The sequence below is a fragment of the Heteronotia binoei genome, chromosome 11 (genome assembly GCF_032191835.1).
Source record: "Heteronotia binoei isolate CCM8104 ecotype False Entrance Well chromosome 11, APGP_CSIRO_Hbin_v1, whole genome shotgun sequence".
Lineage (NCBI taxonomy): Eukaryota > Metazoa > Chordata > Lepidosauria > Squamata > Gekkonidae > Heteronotia > Heteronotia binoei.
In genome coordinates, this window is record NC_083233.1 from 68173312 (window position 1) to 68197093 (window position 23782).

Below are 23782 nucleotides of genomic sequence, written 5' to 3' on the forward strand. Positions count from 1 at the left end.
TATCCGTTGCCTTGAAAACCTTTTGGTGTCACCATAAGTTGGGTGCAACTTGACAGCACTTTCCACCACTAAGGAACGTGTATGATAGACCCCATGCAGCAGCCCCATGCACTGCCATCTCCAGTTTGTGACCCCATGGACAAAGTCATGCCAGGCCCTCCTGTCTTCTACCATCCTCCGAAGTCTGCTCAAATTCATGTTAGTCACATCAGTAATGCTGTCCAGCCATCTCATCTTTTGCCGTCCCCTTCTTCTTTTGCCTTCTGTCTTTCCTAGTATCAGGGTCTTCTCCAGTGAGTGCTCCCTTCTCATTTGGTGGCCAAAGTATTTGAGCTTCAGCATCTGACCTTCCAGGGAACAGTCAGGGATGATTTCCCTTACGACTGACTGGCAAAGGTCATAGGGACTGGCAAAAGTAGCAGGACTAGTGAAGAGATCGGCTGGAGTCCCTGGCAAGCTGCTGCCAGTCAGTTTAGACTATTCTGGATTCATATGTAAGACAGCTTTCATAGAATCATAGAGATGGAAGGGACCTCCAGAGCCATCTAGTCCAACCCTTTGCACAATGCAGGAAATTCACAAATACCTCACCCACATACATCTCCAGGGAGCCCTGCTCCATGCCCAGAAGATGGCAAAAACCTCTAGGATCCCTTGCCAAACTGACCTGGAGAAAAATTGCTGACTGACCCGTAAAGTGACAATCAGCATTTCCCTGGGCGTGTAAGAAAGGGCCACGAAAACGAAGCCCTGAGGCCACCCTTCCTGCCCTCCTTCTTACGATCTGCCCAGTTCACAGAATCAGCATGGCTGTCAGATGGCCACCTAGCCTCTGTTTAAAAACTTCCAAGGAAGGAGGTTTGTAGGAATGATTGCTTAGATTTGGGCAGATTGCACCCTCTGTCGATATTGCCTATGGATCATGCGCAATCTGAAGCTTCTAGCTCTACTTTTTTAATCCTTCAAGATGAATTGATCATATTAGAAAGTGAGGATTTGGTTGTCTTTACAGAAGAGAATCTCAGCTAGCTCATAAAAACCCATCAATTTCATCTCTGGACAAGCTTCGGTCAGAGGGGCCATGTTCTTTATAAAAATTGTGCAGAATGGGAGTTTATGGAGATCAGATTAGTGGTTAAAGTATATGGGTCATTTTTTTTTAATACTGTTCTAAACCTTATCTCCTTCTCCCTCCCCTAGTGCCAGACTATTAATTTGCCTGATTTATCTCTCCGCTCATAAACCTTCACTCTGCAGAGAGATGAAGATTGCTGAGTACAAGTTTCTCCAGGAAATATTTCAATTTTGGCATGATTAAGTGCTCTCCTTCTGTAAGAAGGTTAACGAAAGACCTTGCCCTTTCTCAATGCCGTGACTTCTGAATCTTTCCCTAGTCGCCAATCTCTCTCTTTTTTTTTTTAATATTTTCTCCGCAGAATATCGCGAAGGAGCTTTTCTAATTCTTTTTTGAGGAGTTAAAAGGATAAAATGTTCACGAAGGTTGATGGCTAAGTGGCTGTATCCGTTCAGTTTCGTCTTGGCATCTTCTACCGCTATTGCGGGAGCTTGGAGCCATTGCGGGGCAGGGGGGAATGCCTACAAGCTTGATTCAGCTCAATAATTATGAGCTTTCTCAGCAAGAGTTCAGGAGGGGGGGGTGGGTGGGAATCTGCAGTCTCACTGTGTTCTCTCCTGGATTGGATTGTCGCCGCATGACCTTGATGGCGTCATGCAGAGCCACCTGGTTCTGTTGCCCCCTGGGAGTTGTAGTTCCTAACATCAAGCACAGAAAACTACTTGGAAGCTCAGCACTCACTTGAAGAAACAAAGAATAAGAGCTTTTAGGTCTGGGTGAAAGATAACGAGGACGACCACTGGTTGCTAGAAACTGTTATAAGAATTGACCCAAACAGAAACCAGAACTTTGCAAAAAGAAAAACAAACACATTTGACATTCCAACATGTGTTGTTTTTAATGCAGGGGGCGTTTTGTAGAAAAATAGGTGGTGGGGCTCCTTAGCATAGCTTATTAGCATATGCCACCACCACCCCCAGCCTCAGCATAACTCATTAGCATATGCAAGAAAGGAGAGCTGTGGGTGAGTGAAGCCTGCTTGGGCTGGCTAGAGATCCAGCCAGCTCAAGCAGGCCTCACTCACCTGGGGCTCTTCTGGGCTGTTCCCCCCCACCCCAGTCAAAAGGTCAGCAAGCCACCTACCACCCAAAATCACATAAGAAGTGGAGAAAGGGTGGCGTGGGCTTCTCCAGGGATTAATGAAAGCAGCTGGGGGTGTGGCAAAGCCCCTGGTGACTGACTGGCTGCCCGCTCTCCTAATCCAGGGATTGTTATGCAGCTGCACCTACTGTTCAATGGACAAAGCAGGTGGGGAGGAAGAGGCGGAAACCTCAGAAAGGTTCAGGAGCTGTGCTCCTATGAGCTCCTGCTAAAGCTGAGGCCGGTATCAGTGCATATATTGTGTTGCATCAAGCACCCGACTTGCTTGTAATTCAAAATGAGCAGCACATCAGGGAGTTTTGTATCTGCACAATGGCAGCAGTTAGCATTGCGGCTGGCTGGGTAGCCACTGCTAACACATGCTAAGAATATACCGGCTTTCTTAGATAACAGGTCATAGTGAGCAGTTATGCACCACATTGTCAGAACTTTGAAGCTAAGCAGGGTCAGCTCTGGGTAGTACTTGGGTGGGGGGATCTCCAGAGAATACCAGGGCTGGGAGGCAGAGGCAGGCTGTATCCAGCCACTTCTCTGAATGTCTTCCATGCCCCATTAGGGTCCACCAAAAGTCGCCATGACTTCCAGGCAGGCACAAACACAAACACACACATACAATTTTAAAAAATGCCCCTTAAATTGAGGGAAACGTTTGCGGCACTCAACCGTATTAACTCAATACAGATTGATACAGTGATGCACATTGATAAACCTTGTGTATTAGCTGGCAAATGAGAGCCAGTTTGGTGTAGTGGTTAAGTGTGCGGACTCTTATCTGGGAGAACCAGGTTTGATTTCCCACTCCTCCACTAGCAACTGCTGGAATGGCCTTGGGTCAGCTACAGCTCTCATAGGAGTTGTCCTTGAAAGGGCAGCTTCTGGGAGAGCTCTCTCAGCCCCACCCACTTCACAGGGTATTTGTTGTAGGGGAGGAAGGTAAAGGAGATTGTAAGCCACTCTGAGTCTGATTCAGAGGGACGGGCAAGGTATAAATCTGCAGACTTCTTCTTCAAATGGAACAACCTTGCTATGGTGAGGGACTCCTGTGATTACATCCAAAGAAAAGAGCTGGTAGTTCTGTTCTACAAATGCCCAAACAAAAGTCTGCATAGTGCTTTAATAGATAAATTCTGCAGCAGTTCTTATCGTTCCACAATTTGTGCAAGAGGCAAAGCAGTTTTGGACTTGGTTGCACATACCTTCCATAGTGGTGACATTTATAGGGTCCTCGGTAGGGGGCTACACTGAGTGTTCCCCTCTATGCTTCATTAGTGCGAGCTATGTCACAGTTTTTTAGCCTCTAGTTCACACATTATTGTCTTACCTCAGGAGAAATCTGGCTGTCCTCAACCAGGGTCAGGGCCTTTTCTGCCCTGGCCCACATCTGGTGGAAGTCTCCACCAAATAACAATCATGCCCTATGGGACTTGTTACAATTCTGCAGGACCTGTAAGGTGGAGATATTTCACCAGGGGTTCAATTGAAGACAGCAGTGGTTCCCCCCTCCTGTAAGATAGTGGTGCTATTGGCTTCTCTTGCACCATCTCCAGCTACATACCTCTGTTACTGGTTTTAATCTTGTTTTGAATTGATGCTGTACTGTGCTCTGAGCCCGGCTTGCCTGGGGAGGGTGATTGAAAAAGCCAAATAAATAAATAAACCTTCTCAGCTTTGGAAACTCGACGTGAAGCCCAAATCGACAAGGCAGCAGCCCTTGAGAGACAAGCCATGCTGCTTCTCACACTCTGGTCAAGACCGCAAAGGGAACTTTCTCTTTGGGGAGTTGAGCTTTTCCCCCTCTCTGTCCACTGTGTGACCCAATAAGGGAGGTGGGGCATGACCACCAAGGCAAAAGATGTGTGATCCTGGCCCAGTTGAACACTGAATTATCAAACAAAGGTGCACAAAGGATTTGGGATCCAGATTGAATGAACATTTGGTCAAGCCAGTGCATTGTTAGTATTCAACAAGCCACACAACTAGGGTTGCCAAGTCCAATTCAATAGATACCTGGGGACTTTGGGGGTGGAGCCAGGAGACATTAGGGGTGGAGCCAAGATCAAGGCTGTGGCAAGCATAATTGAACTCCAAAGGGAGTTCTGGCCATCACATTTAAAGGGACGGCACACCTTTTCAATTCCTTCCTTCCATAGGAAATAATGAAGGATAGGGGCACCTTCTTTTGGGGCTCATAGAATTGGACCCCCTGGTCCAATCCTTTTGAAACTTGGGGGGTATTTTGGGGAGAGGCACTAGATGCTATACTGAAAATTTGGTGCCTTTATCCCCAAAAAAGCCCCCCCCCAATGCCCCAGATACCCACGGATCAATTCTCCATGATTTTCTATGGGAATAAATCTCCATAGGGAATAATAGAGTTCCCAGCAGATATTTCCCTCCCCTCCCCCCGCTTTCTGATGACCCTGAAGTGGGGGGAGGGCCTCCAAACCGGGGGATCCCCTGCCCCCACCTGGGGATTGGCAACCCTACACATATCTCTTATTTTAAATTTATAACAAAAATGGATGGGGAATGGAGTAGGGAAGTATAAGCATGGGCAGACCTTGAATTCAGCAGGAGCTCACAAGAGCACAGCTCCTTTACCATTCTGAGAGTTCCCCCCTTCCTCCCCACCTACCTTATCCATTGAATAGTAGGTGCAGCTGCATAACAATCCCTGGATTAGGAGAGCAGGCAGCCAGCCAGCCACCAGGAGCTTTGCCTCGCCCCCAGCAGCCCTCATTAATCCCCGGAGAAGCCCACACCACCCTTTCTCCATTTCTTATGTGATTTTGGGTAGTGGGTGGCTTGCTGGCCTTTTGACTGGGGGGGTAGCCAAGGAGAGCCCCAGATGAGCAAGGCCTGCTTGGGCTGGCGGGATCTCTAGCTAGCCCAAGCAGGCCTCACTTGCCCAGGGCTCTCCTTTCTTGTGCTGGGTTGCTTTTGGCTGGTGGGGGGGGGGGCAGCATATGCTAATGAGTTATGCTAATAAGCTCCACCACCTATTTTTCTACAAAACAACCCCTGAGCAAAGGCAAACACAGAACATTTTAAATCTGACTTTGAAAATCACTAGGCCCCATTTTTTTCAAGGTTTGCTTGCCAGTTGTGACTGGAACAAAGGGATGACTGATTATCGCCTGAATAGAAAAGGTATATAGACCCCCCCGAAAAAGGTTTCTTCATTGGGTGTTCTGTCTACACAGTTCTCAGCAATGAATTAGCATTTTCAGGGAGAATAAGAGATGCTCTGCAGACGTCCCTACAAAAGAGTTGGTTTTCGGACACCTGGTCTGCTAAAGAGCAACTGTGTACGTGCAGAATCCCGTTTCAGAGTCCAAGCTGGAAAACAACTTTGGGGAGATAGGATGGTCAATTTGTAATTCAATCAAGCATTGTGAGCCAGACAAAATCATATTCTGAGCTGGATAATAATGAATTTCAGCGGCGTCCCCCATGGGAAGGCAGTGAGGAGACAATGTCAATATCCCTGCAAAAGCCCATAGACGTTGTCTTCTTCCGCCCCGTGGGACCGTGTGGCACAGTAAGTCATGTAGTCTGACTGCTTTATTGGCTCTCCTTGCAAGTGAATATGAAAAGGTTAGAGCATATTCATGTAATGCTCTAACCTTTTCATATCCACACACAAATGCGCACAAAGTCCCATGGGACTACATTGATGAGAATTCAGCTTCTCTTGCTACCTTGCCATGTAATTAGTAGTATTGTATTGGGTTCCGTCCAACCAGCTTTTCCACTGGAAGAAAGAAGGAGGAGGAGGAGGCTTACGTCTGAGTGGCTTACAATCTCCTTTCCTTCCCCTCTCCAGAACAGACACTCTGTGAGGTAGGTGGAGCTGAGACAACTCTCCCAGAACTGCTCTGACTTGAGCAGAACAGCTGAGTGAGAACTTGTGACTGATTCAAGGTCACCTCAGCAGCTGCAAGTGGAGGAGTAGGGAATCAAACCAGGTTCTCCCAGATAAGAGTCCACACACTTAACTACTACACCAATGATGACAGCAGCATTGACTTGCTGAATTACGGAGTTAGGAAGGCTCAGAAAGGCCAGGGACATTAGTACTGAGTTTAATGTTCTTCAGTTTTAACGTTCACTGTGGAAACAGTAGTTTGGCAGATACAGGCAATCCCCCACAGTGCCTTGATCCTGACTTCATTTATGGCTGTTCGAAATGGTTTGCACCTCTGCATACGTTTGGATCCAAGGAGCTTCTCTGCAAGACAGGTAATATGAGAGAGAGTGACTGGCCCCCAATGAGTTTCATAGCAAAAGGACTGTGGTTCAGCGGAAGAGCATCTGCTTGGCATGCAGAAGGTCCCATTTGACCATCAAAAAGACAATGTTGAAGATCATGGGATCTGCTGTGGGGAACAGGGGAGATAGTAAGGAGGGGAATTAGGTACGGCTGAGTGAAAATTCTGGCTGGATCTGCACCATAGTCTAGAATACTGTAGTGTGCCTTGTAGCAAAAACAGTGTAATGAACTGCCTTTCAAAGGCACTGTTCCCAACATCCGTGCATGTGCTTCTTTGGGTCTATATTCTATCTTGTCAGATGCCAGGCGGAACTGTATCCAATTATCTTGAAAGGAAACATATGGAGGCATTCTGGAGCCTGGAGAATTTTTAAATAAAGAATTTCTTTCTTTTAGTGTTGGGTTTGATTCATGCCACTTCTGTTAATCCCCAAGAGTCAGCTTCCTTGTTTGCATAGCGATGGCTTTGCTACTTTGGCGTCCTCTCTAAAATGCAAGGAACATTTCAGGATTTGCATACAGCAACTTTACATATAAAGTTTTGGGGTTTTTTAAAGAGTATCACTGGCGCTGGAGATAAAATAGGTAAACTGTGAACCAAAGTGACTTAATGTAAGCAGGCTAGTGGCATAACCTGCTTCATGACCAGCAGGGTTTTTCTGAACAGGAATGCACAGAAATGCAGATTTGGCTGGCTTGGTGTGAGAGGGTGTGGCGTAATATGGAAATGAATTCCTGCTGGGCTTTTTCTACGGAAAAAGCCCTTTTATACATAGTGGTGGTCTCCAAGGTGTTCCTGGACTCACACCTAACTGTTCTACTGCAGACCAACACAGCTACCCTCTGAATCTATGGGCGTTTTCCCACTGACCTTACTCCGGAGCGACGTCCCTCTTCACCACGCAGCGTCTGCGCGGATTTCGCACCAACTGCTCCGCAGAACCCGGAAGAGCCGCAATGTCCCATGGCTTTTGCGTCGCAAATGTAAACTGCCAAAACCCAGTTTACATTTGCGACGCAAAAGCCGTGGGACTTTGCGGCTCTTCCGGGTTCTGCGGAGCAGTTGGTGCGAAATCCGCGCAGACGCAGTGCGGTGAAGAGGGACGTCGCTCCGGAGTAAGGTCAGTGGGAAAACGCCCTATCTGTCTAATGTAGTAAGTTCCCTACATGCTGGAAGTTTAAAAAGAAGAAAACAGTGAGATCTTAACCCCACTGGGTTTTTAACTTGAAATTTACTCTTTAGGGTGTTTTTTTTTTATTTCTGTAAGTCTGACTCGCAAGCTGTTTTGTTGCAAAGGAACTGCAGGAACAGAATGGAAAGGGAGACTGCTGAATTACAAGGTATTACCAAATTTGGAACAAACATCCATCCAAGACTTAACAGGGATATTGGTTTCTTATCTCATTACATATACTAAATTGAAGAATTATACATCCTTTGTATTTTTCCACATTTCTCTCTGCAGGGCTTTTTTTTGTAGCAGGAACTCTTTTGCATATTAGGCCATACCCTTCTTATGTAACCAAACCTTCAAGAGTTTACAGGGCTTTAAGTACAGGGCCTACTGTGATCTCTTGCAGGATTGGCTACATCAGGGGTGTGTGTTCTAATATGCAAAGGAGTTCCTGCTACAAAAGAAGCCCTGCCTCTCTGTCTCTTTTTTCTATTTGTCCTCTGAAATGGCTATACATCTTAGGTATTTTTATGCCATCCTATCTCTCTCTGTTTTCCCCCTCTTTTGAATAATATAATGGAATACCATTTGTAATAGAATGCACTATATAGGTATAGATTTTTTCAGACACACCACCTCTAAGAACAACATATTGGTATAGTATTTAGAAAAACATACAGTGATTGTTACCCTTCACGCTTGAGGGCAGATGGGCATCGCAGAGTTAACTTCCCCGCAATTAGAAAAGATTCTCTTATACACTTATCTCCTATTTTGACATATTTATTGCTTCAGGTGTTGTTTCCCTTTAATTGGATCCATATAGCTGTTGACTCTGCACTCGACTTGTTGCCCCTGCTTTGTCTCAAAATGTCTGCATCACGTTATATGGTATTTTGTTTTTTTCAACCTTGTCGGTAAGTTTGAATGGTTTTCTCCCATTTCATTGTATCTGAAGAAGTTTGTGTGCACACAAAAGCTTATACCTTGAATAAAACTTTGTTGGTCATAAAAGTGCTACTGAGCTCTAACTTTATTCTCAAGCGTCCTCTTCATGAAAATAGAATCATCGTTATTTCCCCTCCTTCTTTGTAAGAAAGAAAATCCTAGCATTTCTTAGAAAAAGAAGAACTGTTAAAATTATAGAACATATTTTGAGTCCAGTGGCACCGTTAAGACCAACAAAGTTTAATTCTGGATATAGGCTTTTGTGTGCAGGGACACTTCTTAAGAACATAAGAGAAGCCATGTTGGATCAGGCCAATGGCTCATTTAGTCTAACATTCTGGTTACACACAGTGGCCAAAAAACCAAGTGCCGTCAGGAGGTCCACCAGTGGGGCCAGGACTATTAGCAGCCCTCCCACTGTGCCCCCCAAGTACCAAGAATATAGAGCATCACCGCCCCAGACAGAGAGTTCCAACAATGTTGTTTCTGTTCAGTCGCACAGTTGAGTCCAACTCTTTGTAACCCCATGGAAAAAGTCACGCCAGGCCCTCCTGTCTTCCACCATCCTTTGAAGTCTGCTGAAATTCGTGTTAGTTACATCAGTAACGCTGTCCAGCCGTCTCATCTTTTGCCGTCCCCTTCTTTTGCCTTCTGACTTTCCCAGCATCAGGATCTTCTCCAGGGAGTGCTCCCTTCTATTTGGTGGTCAAAGTATTTGAACTTCAGCTTCAGCATCTGACCTTCCACAGAACAGTCAGGGTTGATTTCCCTTACGACTGACTGATTCAATCTTCTTGCAATACGCTGTGGCTAATAGCCACTGATGGACCTTTGCTCCATGTTTATCCACTCCCTCTTGAAGCTGTCTATGCTTGTATCTGCCGCCACCTCCTGTGGCAGTGAATTGCGTTATTACAGATTACAGTGTACATACACTGATCCAAAATGCACGAAGCTGGCCTCCCCCACACATGGGGAAGCGCCTGGTGGTGGTGGAAATTGCCATCAGGTTACAGCTAATTTAGGATGATCTCATAGGGTTTTCAAGGAAAAATTAACAGAGTTGGCCTACCATTGCCTGTCTTTTTATCATGACCCTGGGTTTCCTTTGAGGTCTCCCATTCAAATACTAGCCAGGGCTGACCCTGCTTAGCTTCCCAGATCTCACAAAATCAGGCTAGCTTCCCAGATCTCATAAGATTAGTGCTAGGAAGCACCTACCTTGAAGAAGGAACTCAATAGTTGACTCCACCATGGATAGTTGACTCCACCATGGAAATGGCAACAGCTGAGATCCAAGTGGGTGCATATCCCCCACCTCCCTGTTTCCTTGCAACACCACCAGTATACTTTCTTCACAATACAAAGTACTGGCATGGCTGAATCCATTCTGAAGTCTCTCTCCATTCCCCTACGGACACAACATTCTTCTTGGTAGCTCTCTGGAACAGTTATATCGTCAATCTGAAGTAAAGCCAGTCTCTTTAGGCCATCCATCGTATGCTTCCAGGTGCTAATTAACCCCAGTATGTTCCTGAAATAGAGGCCATTGTATCACAAGCTCACAGGTATGGTTTGGAACTACATTTAGTCGATCTGTAATTCCTGAAATGCAAACGGTGCCACTCCAGGCTGTAATTCTGCATTGATGCGGGTTCTTCCAGATACTTAGCATGTCTGATGGAGTTGAGCTTTGGCAGGTTGATTGGGGTAATTAGCAGCTTCAACATTAAGGTAATGCAATGGCACATGCCGCTGTTGGTTTGTTTACAGTCATCCAAAGAGCAATATTTATATTGGGAATTAATTATTGTGATTGCTCTTCACACCGGCATGATCTTATCTCTAAGAGCATCCATTAGGCTAGCTGGAGACTGGAAGATGCCAATGTCAAGGCCATGGTGACACTGCATAGAGGTGCCACCGAATTTAATCTAAATTGGAATCGGGGGTGAATTAGTGAGATGTACCTCATTGAGTCCTGCCTAGGCAAAATGTGATCCAATGCAAATTTCAAGGTGAATTAAACATCGCAGTTCCCAAAATGATAACCCCATAATGGATTCTTCACCATACTCCCTTTGCAATAATTAATTAAATATTGTGAAGTCATGTCAGAATACTATGCAATAACAGTTCAGAAACTGGAGAGAGCACATCCCAATGAAAACTGCATCTCAGTTTGTATGAAGAGAGCCAGCTTGGTGTAGGGGCTGAGCGTGCAGACTCTTATCTGGGAGAACCGGGTTTGATTCCTCACTCCTCCACTTGCAGCTGCTGGAACGGCCTTGGGTCAGCCATAGCTCTTGCAAGAGTTGTCTTTGAAAGGGCAGCCTCTGTGAGAGCTCTCTCAGCTCCACCCACCTCACAGGGTGTCTGTTGTGGGGAAAGAAGATAAAGGAGATCGTAAGCCGCTCTGAGACTCTGATTCAGAGAGAAGGGCGGGGTATAAAACTGCGGCCTTCTTCTTCTAAAATTCTTCCGTTTCTCTGAGGATCACCGTGTTCCAAATTTACCTGGTCTTGTTTCTGACAGAGAACTGATGCATTAAGAATTATAAGTGATTTATTTTATATTTCCAGTTTTGTTACCATGATCTGTGTGCATACTCAATTGGCTGCAGTTTTCTGCATCTTTGGTCTGTTTGTCCCCTTTTCCTATCCTTCAGATTACTGACATGCTCATATGCATTGCCAAAACACTGCAGAAAGCAGTTATGGTGTGATGGTACGAACAGTCTTTTGGTATGATCTCTTGCCAATGCACAGAGCACTTGAGTGCATCAGTAAAAAATAGTGCAAGTTTGATGCACTCGTGTGTACATTGCTATTATTTTAGCAAGGATTTAGCAGTGCACCTCTGCCCATCAACAATTTATAGTATGTTGATTTCTTTTGGATCTCCATGTATGCTGCTAATGGTTTGAAACTGCTGGCCACAGCCAGTGGGCAGGATGATAACCACGAGTGTGGGAGGGTTTAAGCTTCTCCCCCCGAGAGCCAGTTTGGTGTAGTGGTTAAGTGTGCGGACTCTTATCTGGGAGAACTGGGTTTGATTCCCCCTCCCCACTTGCACCTGTTGGAATGACCTTGGGTCAGCCATGGCTCTTGCAGAGCTGTCCATGAAAGGGCAGCTTCTGTGAGACCTCTCTCAGCTCACCTAACTCACAGGGTGTTTGTTGTGGGGGAGGAAGATAAAGGAGATTGTAAGCCACTCTGAAGGTACACTGTATACTGCGTTTTACATCCAATTTTTTTATATTCTTACACAGTAAAAATCTGGATATAAAACGCACTATTTAGTGTAGTGTGAATGCACCATGAGATTCTGAGACAGAGTGGGGGGGGGGGGCAGAATATAAATCCAATACCACCTCCTCCTTCTTCTGTATCGTTTTCCTTACCTGGAATGAAATCATTGGGCTGCAATTTGCTCTGTGGGACAAACACAGATTCTGAAACGTGTACCATGCTTTCTTCTAGGTAGCCTTCTAAATGTTAAGTATGCTTCTATGATGCTAGGGATAGTATTTTTTAAAAAAAATCTCTCCTGCTGGGCTCTTTATGTTTGATTGTGGATAATGATGCTGTTTTGTTGTTGACGTGTTATGGTTTTTATGACTCTCTGCGTGAAGCCTTTTGAATCGGAGAGCAAGATTATACATTTTTAACCATCAGGAATGAAATGAGGATTTTCTTCATCTCAGACAATGTTTTTGCCCCAGGGGGAGGGAACCAACTGGACAGCCGATCAATGCTCAGACCTCCCTATTCCTTGTTTCATTGGGGGGGGGGGGAGTTAAAGTCATATTGATCCCAACTTACTATGAGTTCTTGTAAATCATCATAAGTTGAAACTGGCGGAGTGGGCAAAGCTGGGAAGAATTATAAAGAGACAGGAAAATGCAGCATGGCCCATGGAATAAATTTGCACCTGCTACTGAGCAATATGGAATGCTAGAGAGAACCTGTGTGGTGTAGTGGTTAAGAGCAGCAGACTCTAATCTGGAGAACCAGGTATGATTCCCCACTCCTCCACATGCACCTGCTGAGTGACCTCGGGCCAGTCACAGTTCTCTCGTAGCTCTCTCAGCACTCTTGTGCCGGTTGTGGGGAAAGGAAGAGAAGGTGCTTGTAAGCTGCTCTGAGACTCCTTAAAGTAGAGAAACGTAGGGTATAAAAACCTACTCTTCTTCTTTGACAGGACAAATGTTCTCCATCGTGTGTGCAGTTTTCTTTTTCTTTTCTTTTCCTTGCCTTCAGAAAACAGGTGCCTGGCTCTCACATCTGCACCAAATTTATCTTGAGCAAATAGCGATCCGTCTTCCATTTATAAATGAGTTGGACAGTTTTCCGTAATGCTGCGGTTTCGTGCTTTTGTGGGTTTCAACCTATCGCACGGTTATCCATCCTGGGGGGGTTAAAATATGTCTTACGTAACTATAGAATGAAAACTTCCTAGCTTGCTGGCTGGCCAGATGAGCTGATGAGAGAGAGAGAGAGAGAGAGAGAGGCAGGCAGGCAGGCAGGCAGGCAGGCAGGCAGGCAGGCAGGCAGACAGACAGACAGACAGACAGACAGACAGACAGACAGACAGACAGACAGACAGACAGACAGACAGACAGACAGACAGACAGACAGACAGACAGACAGACAGATAGATAGATAGATAGATAGATAGATAGATAGATAGATAGATAGATAGATAGATAGATAGATAGATAGATAGATAGATAGACAGACAGACAGACAGACAGACGTCATGCGATGTCGCCAATGGGATGATGTCACTTCTGCATGATGTCATCACATCCGGGACATCCCTGCCCACTTCTGGAGCGCCCCCAGATCCCCCCGCTAGTGTGATGAGAGGACCTGGCAACCCAACCTCAGACAGACAGATGCATGAACTATAGCAAACAAAATTAAAATGGGCATGGTAGTAATGTTATCGGATGTTAATCTGCAGATGAAAGCTTGTTCTCATGTTTTATTTATTTGGAAAATGTATATTCCAGCTTTCTCTTATAAATATTTCTTCATCTGGCAGACAGGCATCCCTTGAAAATAAACACATACTGGGGGAAAAAGTCACAATATTGAGCAAACCTAAAAAAGAACAATCCAAAGATGCAGTCCAAAACGATCTCAGGCACGGATGTAAAACAGAACTCGGCCAAGAAATCTAAAATGCAGATTAATAACCAGCAGTATACAGCAGTTTTTTAAAAACCCTCAAACTCAGAGCTATAAAAATAATAGTTCTTCATAATGCAAATAAGAAAATAACACAGTGGGCAATGAAAACCATCAGTGCAATTAGACCGTTCTGCAAGCTAAGGGAGAAGAGAACATTTAAAGCCTTCTGAATCAATGACCAAGACAAGGGTTCAACAGACTTTCAAAGATGTTCCTTAGGCATGGAGTTCCATAGTTGACAAACAACCGTTGAAAAAAAACCCCAACCTTTGGGTAGGGTTGGCAAGTACAATTCACAAAATATCTGGGGACTTTGGGGGTGAAGCCAGGAGACTTTGGGGGTGGAGCCAGAAGCAAGGGTGTGACAAGCATAATTGAATTCCAAACAGAGTTCTGGCCATCACATTTTAAGGGACCACACACCTTTTAAATGCCTTTCCTCCATTGGAAATAATGAAGGATAGGGGCACCTTCTTTGGGGGCTCATAGCATTGGACTCCCTGGTCCAATCTTTTTGAAACTTAGGGGATGCTTTGAGGAGAGGTACTGGATGCTATGCTAAAAATAAAAAAAAACAGCCCCCCCCCCCGAACCTCAGATAACCACTGATCAATTCTCCATTATACCCTATGGGAATTGTTCTCCATAGGGAATAATGGAGTGCCCAGATGACATTTCCCTCCTCTCCCCCTTTCTGATGACCCTGAAGCTGGGGGAAGGCCTCCAAACCAGGGGATCCCCTGCCCTCACTTGGGGATTGGGCAACCCTACCTGTGGGCCTTCCAGCCTCAATTTGCTCAACACAGGCATTTGAAACAGGAAAGGCAACAAAAGCTGATCTCAGGATAACTAAGGAAAGTCCAATCTAAGCAGATCTTGGAAGCCAAGCGGGGTCAATTCTGGTCAGTACCTGAATGGGAAGACCGTCCCTGAAATACCCAGTTGAGAGGACGGAGGCAGGCTGTATTTAGCCACCTCTCTGAATATCCTCCAGGCCCCCAGTAGGGTTCAGTCACTAGAGGGTGACAACTTCCAGGCACAGATAGGGTTGCCAATCCCAGGTGATTAACATTAATTAACATGCATAGTTCTTTGTTGTTCCAATTTCCTTGAAGTCTGGTTAGGAAATTCCTGGAGGTTTTTTGGGGGTGGGGTGGGGTGGGAAGGATGGGGTTTGGGGAAGGGAGGGGACACCAAAGGAATATAATGCCATAGAGTCCACCTTACAAAGCATCCATTTTCCTTTGGAGGAACTGATCTCTGTAACCTGGAGACCAGATGTACTTCAGGGTGGTGGCTGAAGACTGGCACACCATTGCTGCTAGCCAGGCCAGTGAAGAGGGAAACATAGATGGGCATGGTCCAAGAATAAGTGGACCAATATGACAAAGTAGGAGTCAAGTGTCACCTTTAAGTCCCACAAAGTTTTATTCAGAAACTTCGTGCGCTCTAAGCATGAAAGCTTACATTCTGAACAAAACTTTGTTGGTCTTAAAGGTGAGACTTGACTCCTACTTTGTTCTACTGCTTCAGACCAACACGGCTGCCCTCTTGGACCAATACGAGGTTGCCATCCTCCAGATAGGGCCTGGAGTTCTCCTGGCATTACAACCAATCTCCAGACTACTGAGATCAGCTTGCCTGGAGAAGATGGCCGCTTCGTCACATCCCTGCTGTGCTCTTTTCCCTCCCAAAATTCTACCTTCCCCAGGCATGACCTCTGAATCTCCAGGAATTTCGCAAGCCAAGTCTGCAGCGCATCCAAGAAACTCCTCCTCCCAAGAACCTCAGCTGCAAGAAGACCAATACATTGGCATCCTCCATATATTTCCCATTCAACATTAGCTAATTCCTTTTTCCAAACGTTTCTTCATTTGCTCCAGAAATTCTGGGCCATGTGCCCGTCCAGATTTATAGCCACCATTGTAGCTGGGGGGGTTTTCCCTCCCTGCAATGCATTTCATTAATCAAATGTAAATTTGGGTGGCCTGTGATTTACCATACCGTGGTTTGAAGATGGCAAAAAGAGAAATAAATACCATTTAGCAAAGTAAATTTTTTTTAAAGCGCCGCTACATTTGCGTTTGGCCTTTTTTGTCACATCGTTTCTCTTTGTCACCAAGGAAGCAAATGCAGGCAACTTTTCTTGTCCAGGCAGGGCGCATGGCCTGCTCGTAAATGAGTTGTACTTTCCGGGCAGGATAAGAAATAACAAATGCAACAAACATGTTTGTTTAGGCTTGTAACTCTCACAATCCAGGTGGGTGATGTGACATTTGTGAAACTATCAGTGAAACCCACCCTGTCCACCTGTAAGAACATAAGAGAAGCCATGTTGGATCAGGCCAATGGCCCATCCAGTCCAACACCTTGTGCCACATAAGAACATAAGAGAAGCCCTGTTGGATCAGGCCAATGGCCCATCCAGTCCAACACTCTGTGCCACATAAGAACATAAGAGAAGCCATGTTGGATCAGGCCAATGGCCCATCCAGTCCAACACTCTATGCCACATAAGAGAAGCCCTGTTGGATCAGGCCAATGGCCCATCCAGTCCAACACTCTGTGTCACACAGTGGCCAATATATGTGTGTGTGTGTGTGTGTGTGTGTGTATATATATATATACACACACACACACATACACACACATAGATATATACACACACACACACACTGTGGCTAATAGCCACTGATGGACCTCTGCTCCATATTTTTATCCAATCCTCTCTTAAAGCTGGCTATGCTTGTAGCTGCCACCACCTCCTGTGGCAGTGAATTCCACATGTTAATCATCCTTTGGGTGAAGAAGTACTTCCTTTTATCCATTTTAACCTGACTGCTCAGCAATTTCATTGAATGCCCACGAGTTCTTGTATTGTGAGAGAGGGAGAAGAGTACTTCTTTCTCTACTTTCTCCATCCCATGTAACAGCTCAAACCCAGTTGAAATGAGAGATGGTTCCAAACGCTTCTCAAACTTGCTTAGGATGGGACAAAAAAGGGAGCTGATAGCTTGGAGAAATGATGATTAAGGGGTGACATGATAGAGGTTTACAAGATTATGCATGGGATAGAGGAGAAAGAAGTACTTTTCTCCCTTTCTCACTATACAAGAACTCGTGGACACTCAGCAGGGCTGATACTTGAAGTAGAGAGCTTGCTAGTGGATAGCCAGGGAGTACATAACTAAAACATGATTTGAACAGACAGTTTCCCTGTCACAACACATTTCCTTAACCGCTGTGCCTGCCACACCAGCTCCAACGCTCCTGCTATTCTCTTCCTCCCTTCACAGCTTATCGCTTCCTTCTCGTTTCTCACAGGTATGGCAGTGCGGAGGAAGCATGGAGGTGCTGCCATGCTCTCGGGTGGCGCACATCGAGCGCACCAAGAAACCGTATAACAATGACATTGATTACTATGCAAAGCGCAATGCCTTGCGTGCCGCGGAAGTCTGGATGGACGACTTCAAGTCCCACGTTTACATGGCATGGAACATACCGATGACGGTAAGGAAGGGGAGGGAATGTTTCTGAAGGAATGTGGGGTTTGAAGTTAGGGTTGCCAACTCTGTATTGGGGTATGAACATATGAAGCTGCCTTATACTGAATCAGACCCTCGGTCCATCAAAGTCAGTATTGTCTACTCAGGCTGGCAGCGGCTCTCCAGGGTCTCAAGCTGAGGTTTTTCACACCTACTAGCCTGGACCCTTTTTAGTTGGAGATGCCGGGGATTGAACATGGGACATCTGCCACTGAGCCATCGTCCCTTCCCTTTAGTGACTCTCCAGGATCTCAAGCTGAGGTTTTTCACGCCTACTTGCCTGGACTCTTTTTAGTTGGAGATGCCGGGGATTGAACCGGGGACCTTCTGCTTACCAAGCAGATGCTCTACCACTGAGCCACCATCCCTCCAGGATAGTCCTGGAGAGTTGGGAGTGGAGCTTGGGGAAGGCGGGATTTGGGGAGGAGAGGGATCTCAGCAGATGTGATGCCATAGAGCCCCCTCCCCCCAAAAAATCCATTTTATTCAAGTAATTCCAGGATCTCTGAGTTGTAATTCCAGGAGATCTCCAGCCTCCACCTGCAGGTTATATATGCAAACAACCAACGGTCATAGTGATCAAATAACTAAGATGTAATTCACTGAACAACGAACATCACGAGAAGCATCATTTAAAGGTACACAATCCAAAGAAATAATTCTTCCAACAAGGGGTCCCGCCGTGCAGGCAGTCGACTTAACAGGTCCTGCTTCAATTACTCTTCCAGCATAGGGTGCTCCATAAAGTATTACAAAAGACACCCAAGTTCAAGATCAGTTTGCAATGATATTTTCAATGTGTTTTGCAACTGCCTTCTCCCCAATGCTAAACAACTATTTTCAACGAATAAATGAGGACTCAAAATCGGTAATGTAATTTCAAACCGGCGCAACACTCCAAAACGGCTCAAGGCCGTTTGTCGTTCCACGAATTACACCTTAGTTATTCGGTCACTATAACCATGGGTTGTTTACATATATACTCCAGAACTGACCTCTCTCTGGTTCATCTCCCATCTGGAGGTTAGCAGTTCTCTTTGGGGTGCTTTTTATTTGACTAATATCGTCTCAGATAAACAGGCTAATGTGCATTTGGCATGGGGAGGGTGGCTAAGAATGACTGCTGGCGGAATCTGAGCAAGGGAGGTCGGGGGGGGGGGGGGGGGTTAGTTGGAACCAGATCCATAGAAAGATATGCCCAAGAGTGCAGACAGAATAGGCATATTCATATTCTTCATAAAAGGAAAAGGAAAGGTCCCCTGTGCAAGCACCAGTCGTTTCCAACTCTGGGGTGACATTGCTTTCACAACGTTTTCACGGCAGACTTTTTTTACGGGGTGGTTTGCCATTGCCTTCCCCGGTCATCTACACTTCCCCCCCCCCCCCCCAGCAAGCTGTGTCCTCATTTTACCGACCTCGGAAGGACGGAAGACTGAGTCAACCTTGGGCCGGCTACCTGAACCAGCTTTCGCTGGGATAGAACTCAGGTCGTGAGCAGAGAGTTCAGATCACAGTACTGCAGCACTGCTGCTTTATCACTCTGCGCCGCGGGACCGCTTTTATTCTTCATGAGTCAGCTGTTAAACAGCAAGGATTGTTGGCAAGGGGAAGTCATCTGTTCATTTCCCTAATGAGAGAGTTCACAAAGGAGTTCTCGATACAGAAAAAGCCCTGGTCAAAAGTCTTCTGAACATGCTTGAAGGCTCTTGAAGGCTTCCCTAATTGCAGAACTCAGGATAGAGTCTACAGCATTCTTTCTACATCCTATGCAAAATGAAAAGACAAAGACCAGGTTTGTTGAATATACAAGCAAGATCCAGCAGGTGTCTATTGCAGTGCCTTTGAGGCAGTACTTTGAAGACAGATGCCTGGGTGGATGGGCCATTAAGGTCACCAGACTGTAGGGGGCCTGGCCCCTCCCACTGTGGCCCCTCCATTCCTAGGCAACGGCAGGCACAATCCACCATGAGCCCGCAGCCCTTGCACCACATATTCAGGGCTTTTTTTTGGTAGCAGAAACTCCTTTGCCTATTAGGCCACAGACCCCTGATGTAGCCAATCCATCTGGAGCCAATCCATCTGTAGCCAATCCATCTGGCCCTGTACTATGAGCCCTATAAGCTCTTGGAGGATTGGCTACATCAGGGGTGTGTGGCCTAATATGCAAAGGAGTTCCTGCTACAAAAAAAGCCCTGCACACAATGAAGGACATGCCTGGCCTTGCTTCCATTTTGGGTGGGCTGGGAGTCTACTCATTTCAGGGCTCCCCGTTTTTGTCCTGAGTATGCAAACACTGGCAGAACACCAGTGCAGTTAGTTTGCAATGAACGTTTATCTTTCATAGAAGGGAAGATACTCTATGCATTTCTCTCCGGGGACTTTGCCACGAGAAAATAATCCTGCCTAAAGCATGCTACGGAGACCTCCTTTCCCAGGGCTAGTCTCCAGATTCTAGTTTTAATTCCCCTACAGGTCATTTCCCTACCTGATCCTAATCAGGGCTTTTTTTTGTAGCAGGAACGCCTTTGCATATTAGACCACATCCACCCCTGATGTAGCCAGTCCTCCTGGAGCTTACAGTAAGCCCTGTATTAAGAGCCCTGTAAACTCTTGGAGGATTGGCTACATTGTGGGGGCGGGGGGGACTAATATGCAAAGGAGTTTCTGCTACATAAAAAAGCCCTGATCCTAATTATTGGTCTCTCTAGCTCAGCAACCGTTGCTGCATCCGGTTGCTCTTCATTGTCTTGGGCATGGAAAGTTTTTCTCCAATGGATCCTTTAACTGGAGATGCCAGGGATTGAACCAGAGACCTTCTGCATGCAAATAATGTTCTCAGAAATCTGACACAGAAAGGCAGTGGCAAGTTTGGGGAGGTGGCTTGTTCAGCAGCCAATCTGAACCGAGCTAAGCTTGATATTTTAGCAAAAAGGCCATTTCCGTGAGCAATTGAGATGTGACCGAAATCTCTTCTATGCAATTACCTTCCCATGGTCGCTTTCTCCAGTGAGCCACAATGCAAGCCTTGGGGGAAGAAAAATAAAGACATACTGCTTTATCAGACATAAAATCAGGCACGGTACATTAAAGGCTTACCTTCCGGGATAGAAAATTGGTTTTTTAAAAAAGAATCCTAAAAAAAATAAAGCTCCAGTTTTTTGGGTTTTTTAAATATCTACTGTGCAAAGCTTCTATGCCAATCCGATTGGATGGAAAGGTGGCATGCTGTGCACAGAAGTCCCCTTCCATTCCCAGAAGGGCTGTTAAGAACATAAGAAGAGCCCTGCTGGATCAGACAAACAGTCCATCTAGTCCAGCATCCTCTCTCAGTTCCTTTGGAAGGCCAAAAACAAGGCAGATAGCAGGGGTGTCAAGCATACAGTTTGGGGGCCAAATTAGGCCCCTGGAGGGCTCCTATCAGGCCTCCGAGCAACTGGCTGTCATCTGCTTCCTTCTCCCTCTCTCTTGCTTCCTTCTGCATCACAGCTTGCTTTGCAAGGCTTGCTCAATTGCACAGGAGCTACAGGGCAAAACCTCTATTTTCTCCATTGGCTGAGGCTCCTCTCATGGGGAGGAAGGGAGGACGAACAGCTTGCTTTGCCAGATTCTCTCAATTGCACAGCAGAACTACTGAGCCAAGCCTCTCTTCCTTCTATTGCCTGAGGATCCTCGCCCGCTCCCCATCCCCTGGGAAAGGAAGGAAAGAGCCAGAGCTTCCTTTGCCCAGTTCCCTGGAGAAATACAAAGAAAACATCTTTAAGACCAATGAGTGCTAACATTTTAAGCATGTTTTAAGTTTTTAAATATATATATTTAACTTCATTGAAATTGCATTATTCTTATGCCTTTCCTCCTCCCCCCCTCCTTTCCCTTCATTGGAAATGTCATTAATTTATATATATTTGTGTTTGTCTGTGTTGCTCTAGGCCAGGGTGACTCAGGAGTCGCATGGGGCTCTTGCACACATATTGTGTGGCTCTCAAAGCCCCCGCCGCCCCCTCTGCCAGCTTGGAGAAGGCATTTCTCTCTTTAAATCAATTTTCCAAGCCAAGCCAGCTGGCAGCTTGGAGAATGCATTTAAAGTTGCTTTCTTCCACCTCCATCTCCTTCCCCCCTCCCCATCTATTGCCTTCCTTCCTTCCAGGACCAGATCTACATGTTTTTTGAGGGGGGGGGCAAAATTAAAAAATGACACCCCCTTTTGGGCCATTCTATCTTATGGTCCCATAGAATAGAATGGATTCCATACCCAATTTGGTGCCCCCCCTCCATTGGCGCCCAGGCCAAGCACCCCCCTCTGCCCCCCCTAGATCCGACCTTCCTTCCTTCCTTCCTTCCTTCCTTCCTTCCTTCCTTCCTTCCTTCCTTCCTTCCTTCCTTCCTTCCGGCTTTCAAACATCTGATGTCCATGTCTTGCGGTTCTCGAACACCTAGTGTTTATTCTACATGGCCCTTACCTTAAGCAAGTTTGGCCACCCCTACTCTAGGCTGATCCTGCATTGAGCAGGGGGTTGGACTAGATGGCCCCTTCCAGCTCTGTGATTCTAGGGTTCTATCGCTTCAATGGGAGGGTCATTGTATAACTCTTGAAGGACCTCCAGATACGCACTGGGGCACATGCAGATGTCCAACGCTATGTTGTTATGTGTTGGTGAATTTGAATTTTCACGCACCACTGGCGGGTGTTTTTGTGTCCCTGCAGCTTTATCTGCAAAGCTGTCATTGAACAGACAGTAAATTGAATATTGCGGTATTCAACTTCATTGAAATTGCATTATTCTTATGCCTTTCCTCCTCCCCCCCTCCTTTCCCTTCATTGGAAATGTCATTAATATTTATTTCTTCTTCTCAAGGACAGCTGGAGAGCCTTAGAAGGCAAGAGAGGTGAAGGGGGGAGACGGGGGTGGGTGGAGGAATCAGATAGTAAATAAAATGAACAACGAGTGTTTTTCAAGGAAAGGAATCGACAGAAAAGGCTGGTGGAATTAGAATTTCTACCTTTGTACTTTCTTGCTTTTCTCAGAACCCTGGAGTCGACTTTGGAGACGTCTCAGAAAGAATAGCTCTACGGCAACGGCTTCAGTGCCGGAGTTTTAAGTGGTACTTGGAGAACGTCTACCCTGAAATGAGGATTTACAACAATACCATCACTTACGGAGAGGTAATATAGGAAATCAAGACTGCATCACAGCCCAGAATTAGAATATCGAGGGGTTTTTTTTCCTTGCAGGTAGACTTTAGAGACAAGGCATAAACCAGGTATTGCACAACTTCCTCAGTAAAGCTCAGTAAACTAGGGATACGAAGTCTCCTCATCCAGATTTCCTCCTTGATTTTGGAGTACTGAATTACTTGGTCTTGCTTCTGAAGTGGACCAGATGCATTCGGAGCCTTCCATTGTGGATTTCCACGTTTTAGAAAGTGTGCTGCACATTACTGCCCTGATATTGTATTCTCTTTTATTGAAACCGTTTTAGGCAAGTGGCTCCAGCAGGCAGGGCCTTCTTGATAGTGGCACCTTGTATTTCTGTCTAGTATGTTTTTTATTCCTGCCTTCCCTTCAAACAGCTCTGGGCAGTTCAGCTCTGTCTTCTCCATGGGTAAGTTAGGCTGAGAGAGAATGACTGGCTCATTGTTGTCCAGCAAGTTTCAAGGCAGGCTGTGGATTTGAACCCATGGGGTAGTTTCACACAGGAGATTTGGCCCAACCTAGCCCCACCTCCCATTTGGATTAAAAGCACAGTGTTACATATGTGAATCCATGTTGTTACCAATGGTGTACGTGCCTGGCTCATTGGAGCCTGAAGGACTGAGCTTGGGGACTTGGGAACAATGGGCAGTAGGATCCAAATCCAAAGTGCCCTCCTCCAATCACAGGCCCCCAGCTGGTTCGAATGACCCAATAATGCGCTAGAGCAGGAACCCAGTGTTGTATATAGTTGGCCCAGAGGGCCCCATTCCTCAGTCTTGTTCGTGCAGCCATCTACCATGCTGTACTCAATAAAGGGCTTGTTATCACTACCATCTCGTCTCTTCAATGCCTAAGAACCTACTATATTATACGCAGGATCACACAAGCAAGCTCATCTGCCCTCCAAGTCACACCCAGTCTCCAGACGCCTGCTATCGGCATCAAAAAGCTACCTGGATTTTCCCAGTATCATCCCTCTGAATGGGATGTAGGTTGCATAATCGGCTGCCGTCTGAATGCCCCAGCCCAACTCATAAGTGGAAGAGCTGTGTGATCGCGCCAAGCCGTTTCCAGCACAGTTGGAGGTTTTTTCTCTCCCTAACCCCTCTCCGAGGTGCACTTATGCACTTCTCCGATTGAGTGCACACACGGGGGCCTTTTTTAAAAAGACAACCCTTTCCACAGCAGGTCCGTGGTTGAGCTGGGCTAGCAGTGT

At 46.0% G+C, this 23782-nt stretch overlaps 1 protein-coding gene across 2 annotated transcripts in view; it reads left to right on the top strand.

The window, feature by feature from the left end:
- Positions 1-23782, top strand: part of GALNT9 (polypeptide N-acetylgalactosaminyltransferase 9) — a 307400-nt gene that overhangs the window by 256606 nt on the left and 27012 nt on the right. For both annotated transcript variants that reach the window (XM_060249993.1, XM_060249994.1), the window contains 2 exons: positions 17155-17340; positions 22399-22536. In XM_060249993.1, coding sequence (XP_060105976.1) covers positions 17155-17340; positions 22399-22536 — 324 coding nt within the window. The remainder of the gene's footprint in view (positions 1-17154; positions 17341-22398; positions 22537-23782) is intronic.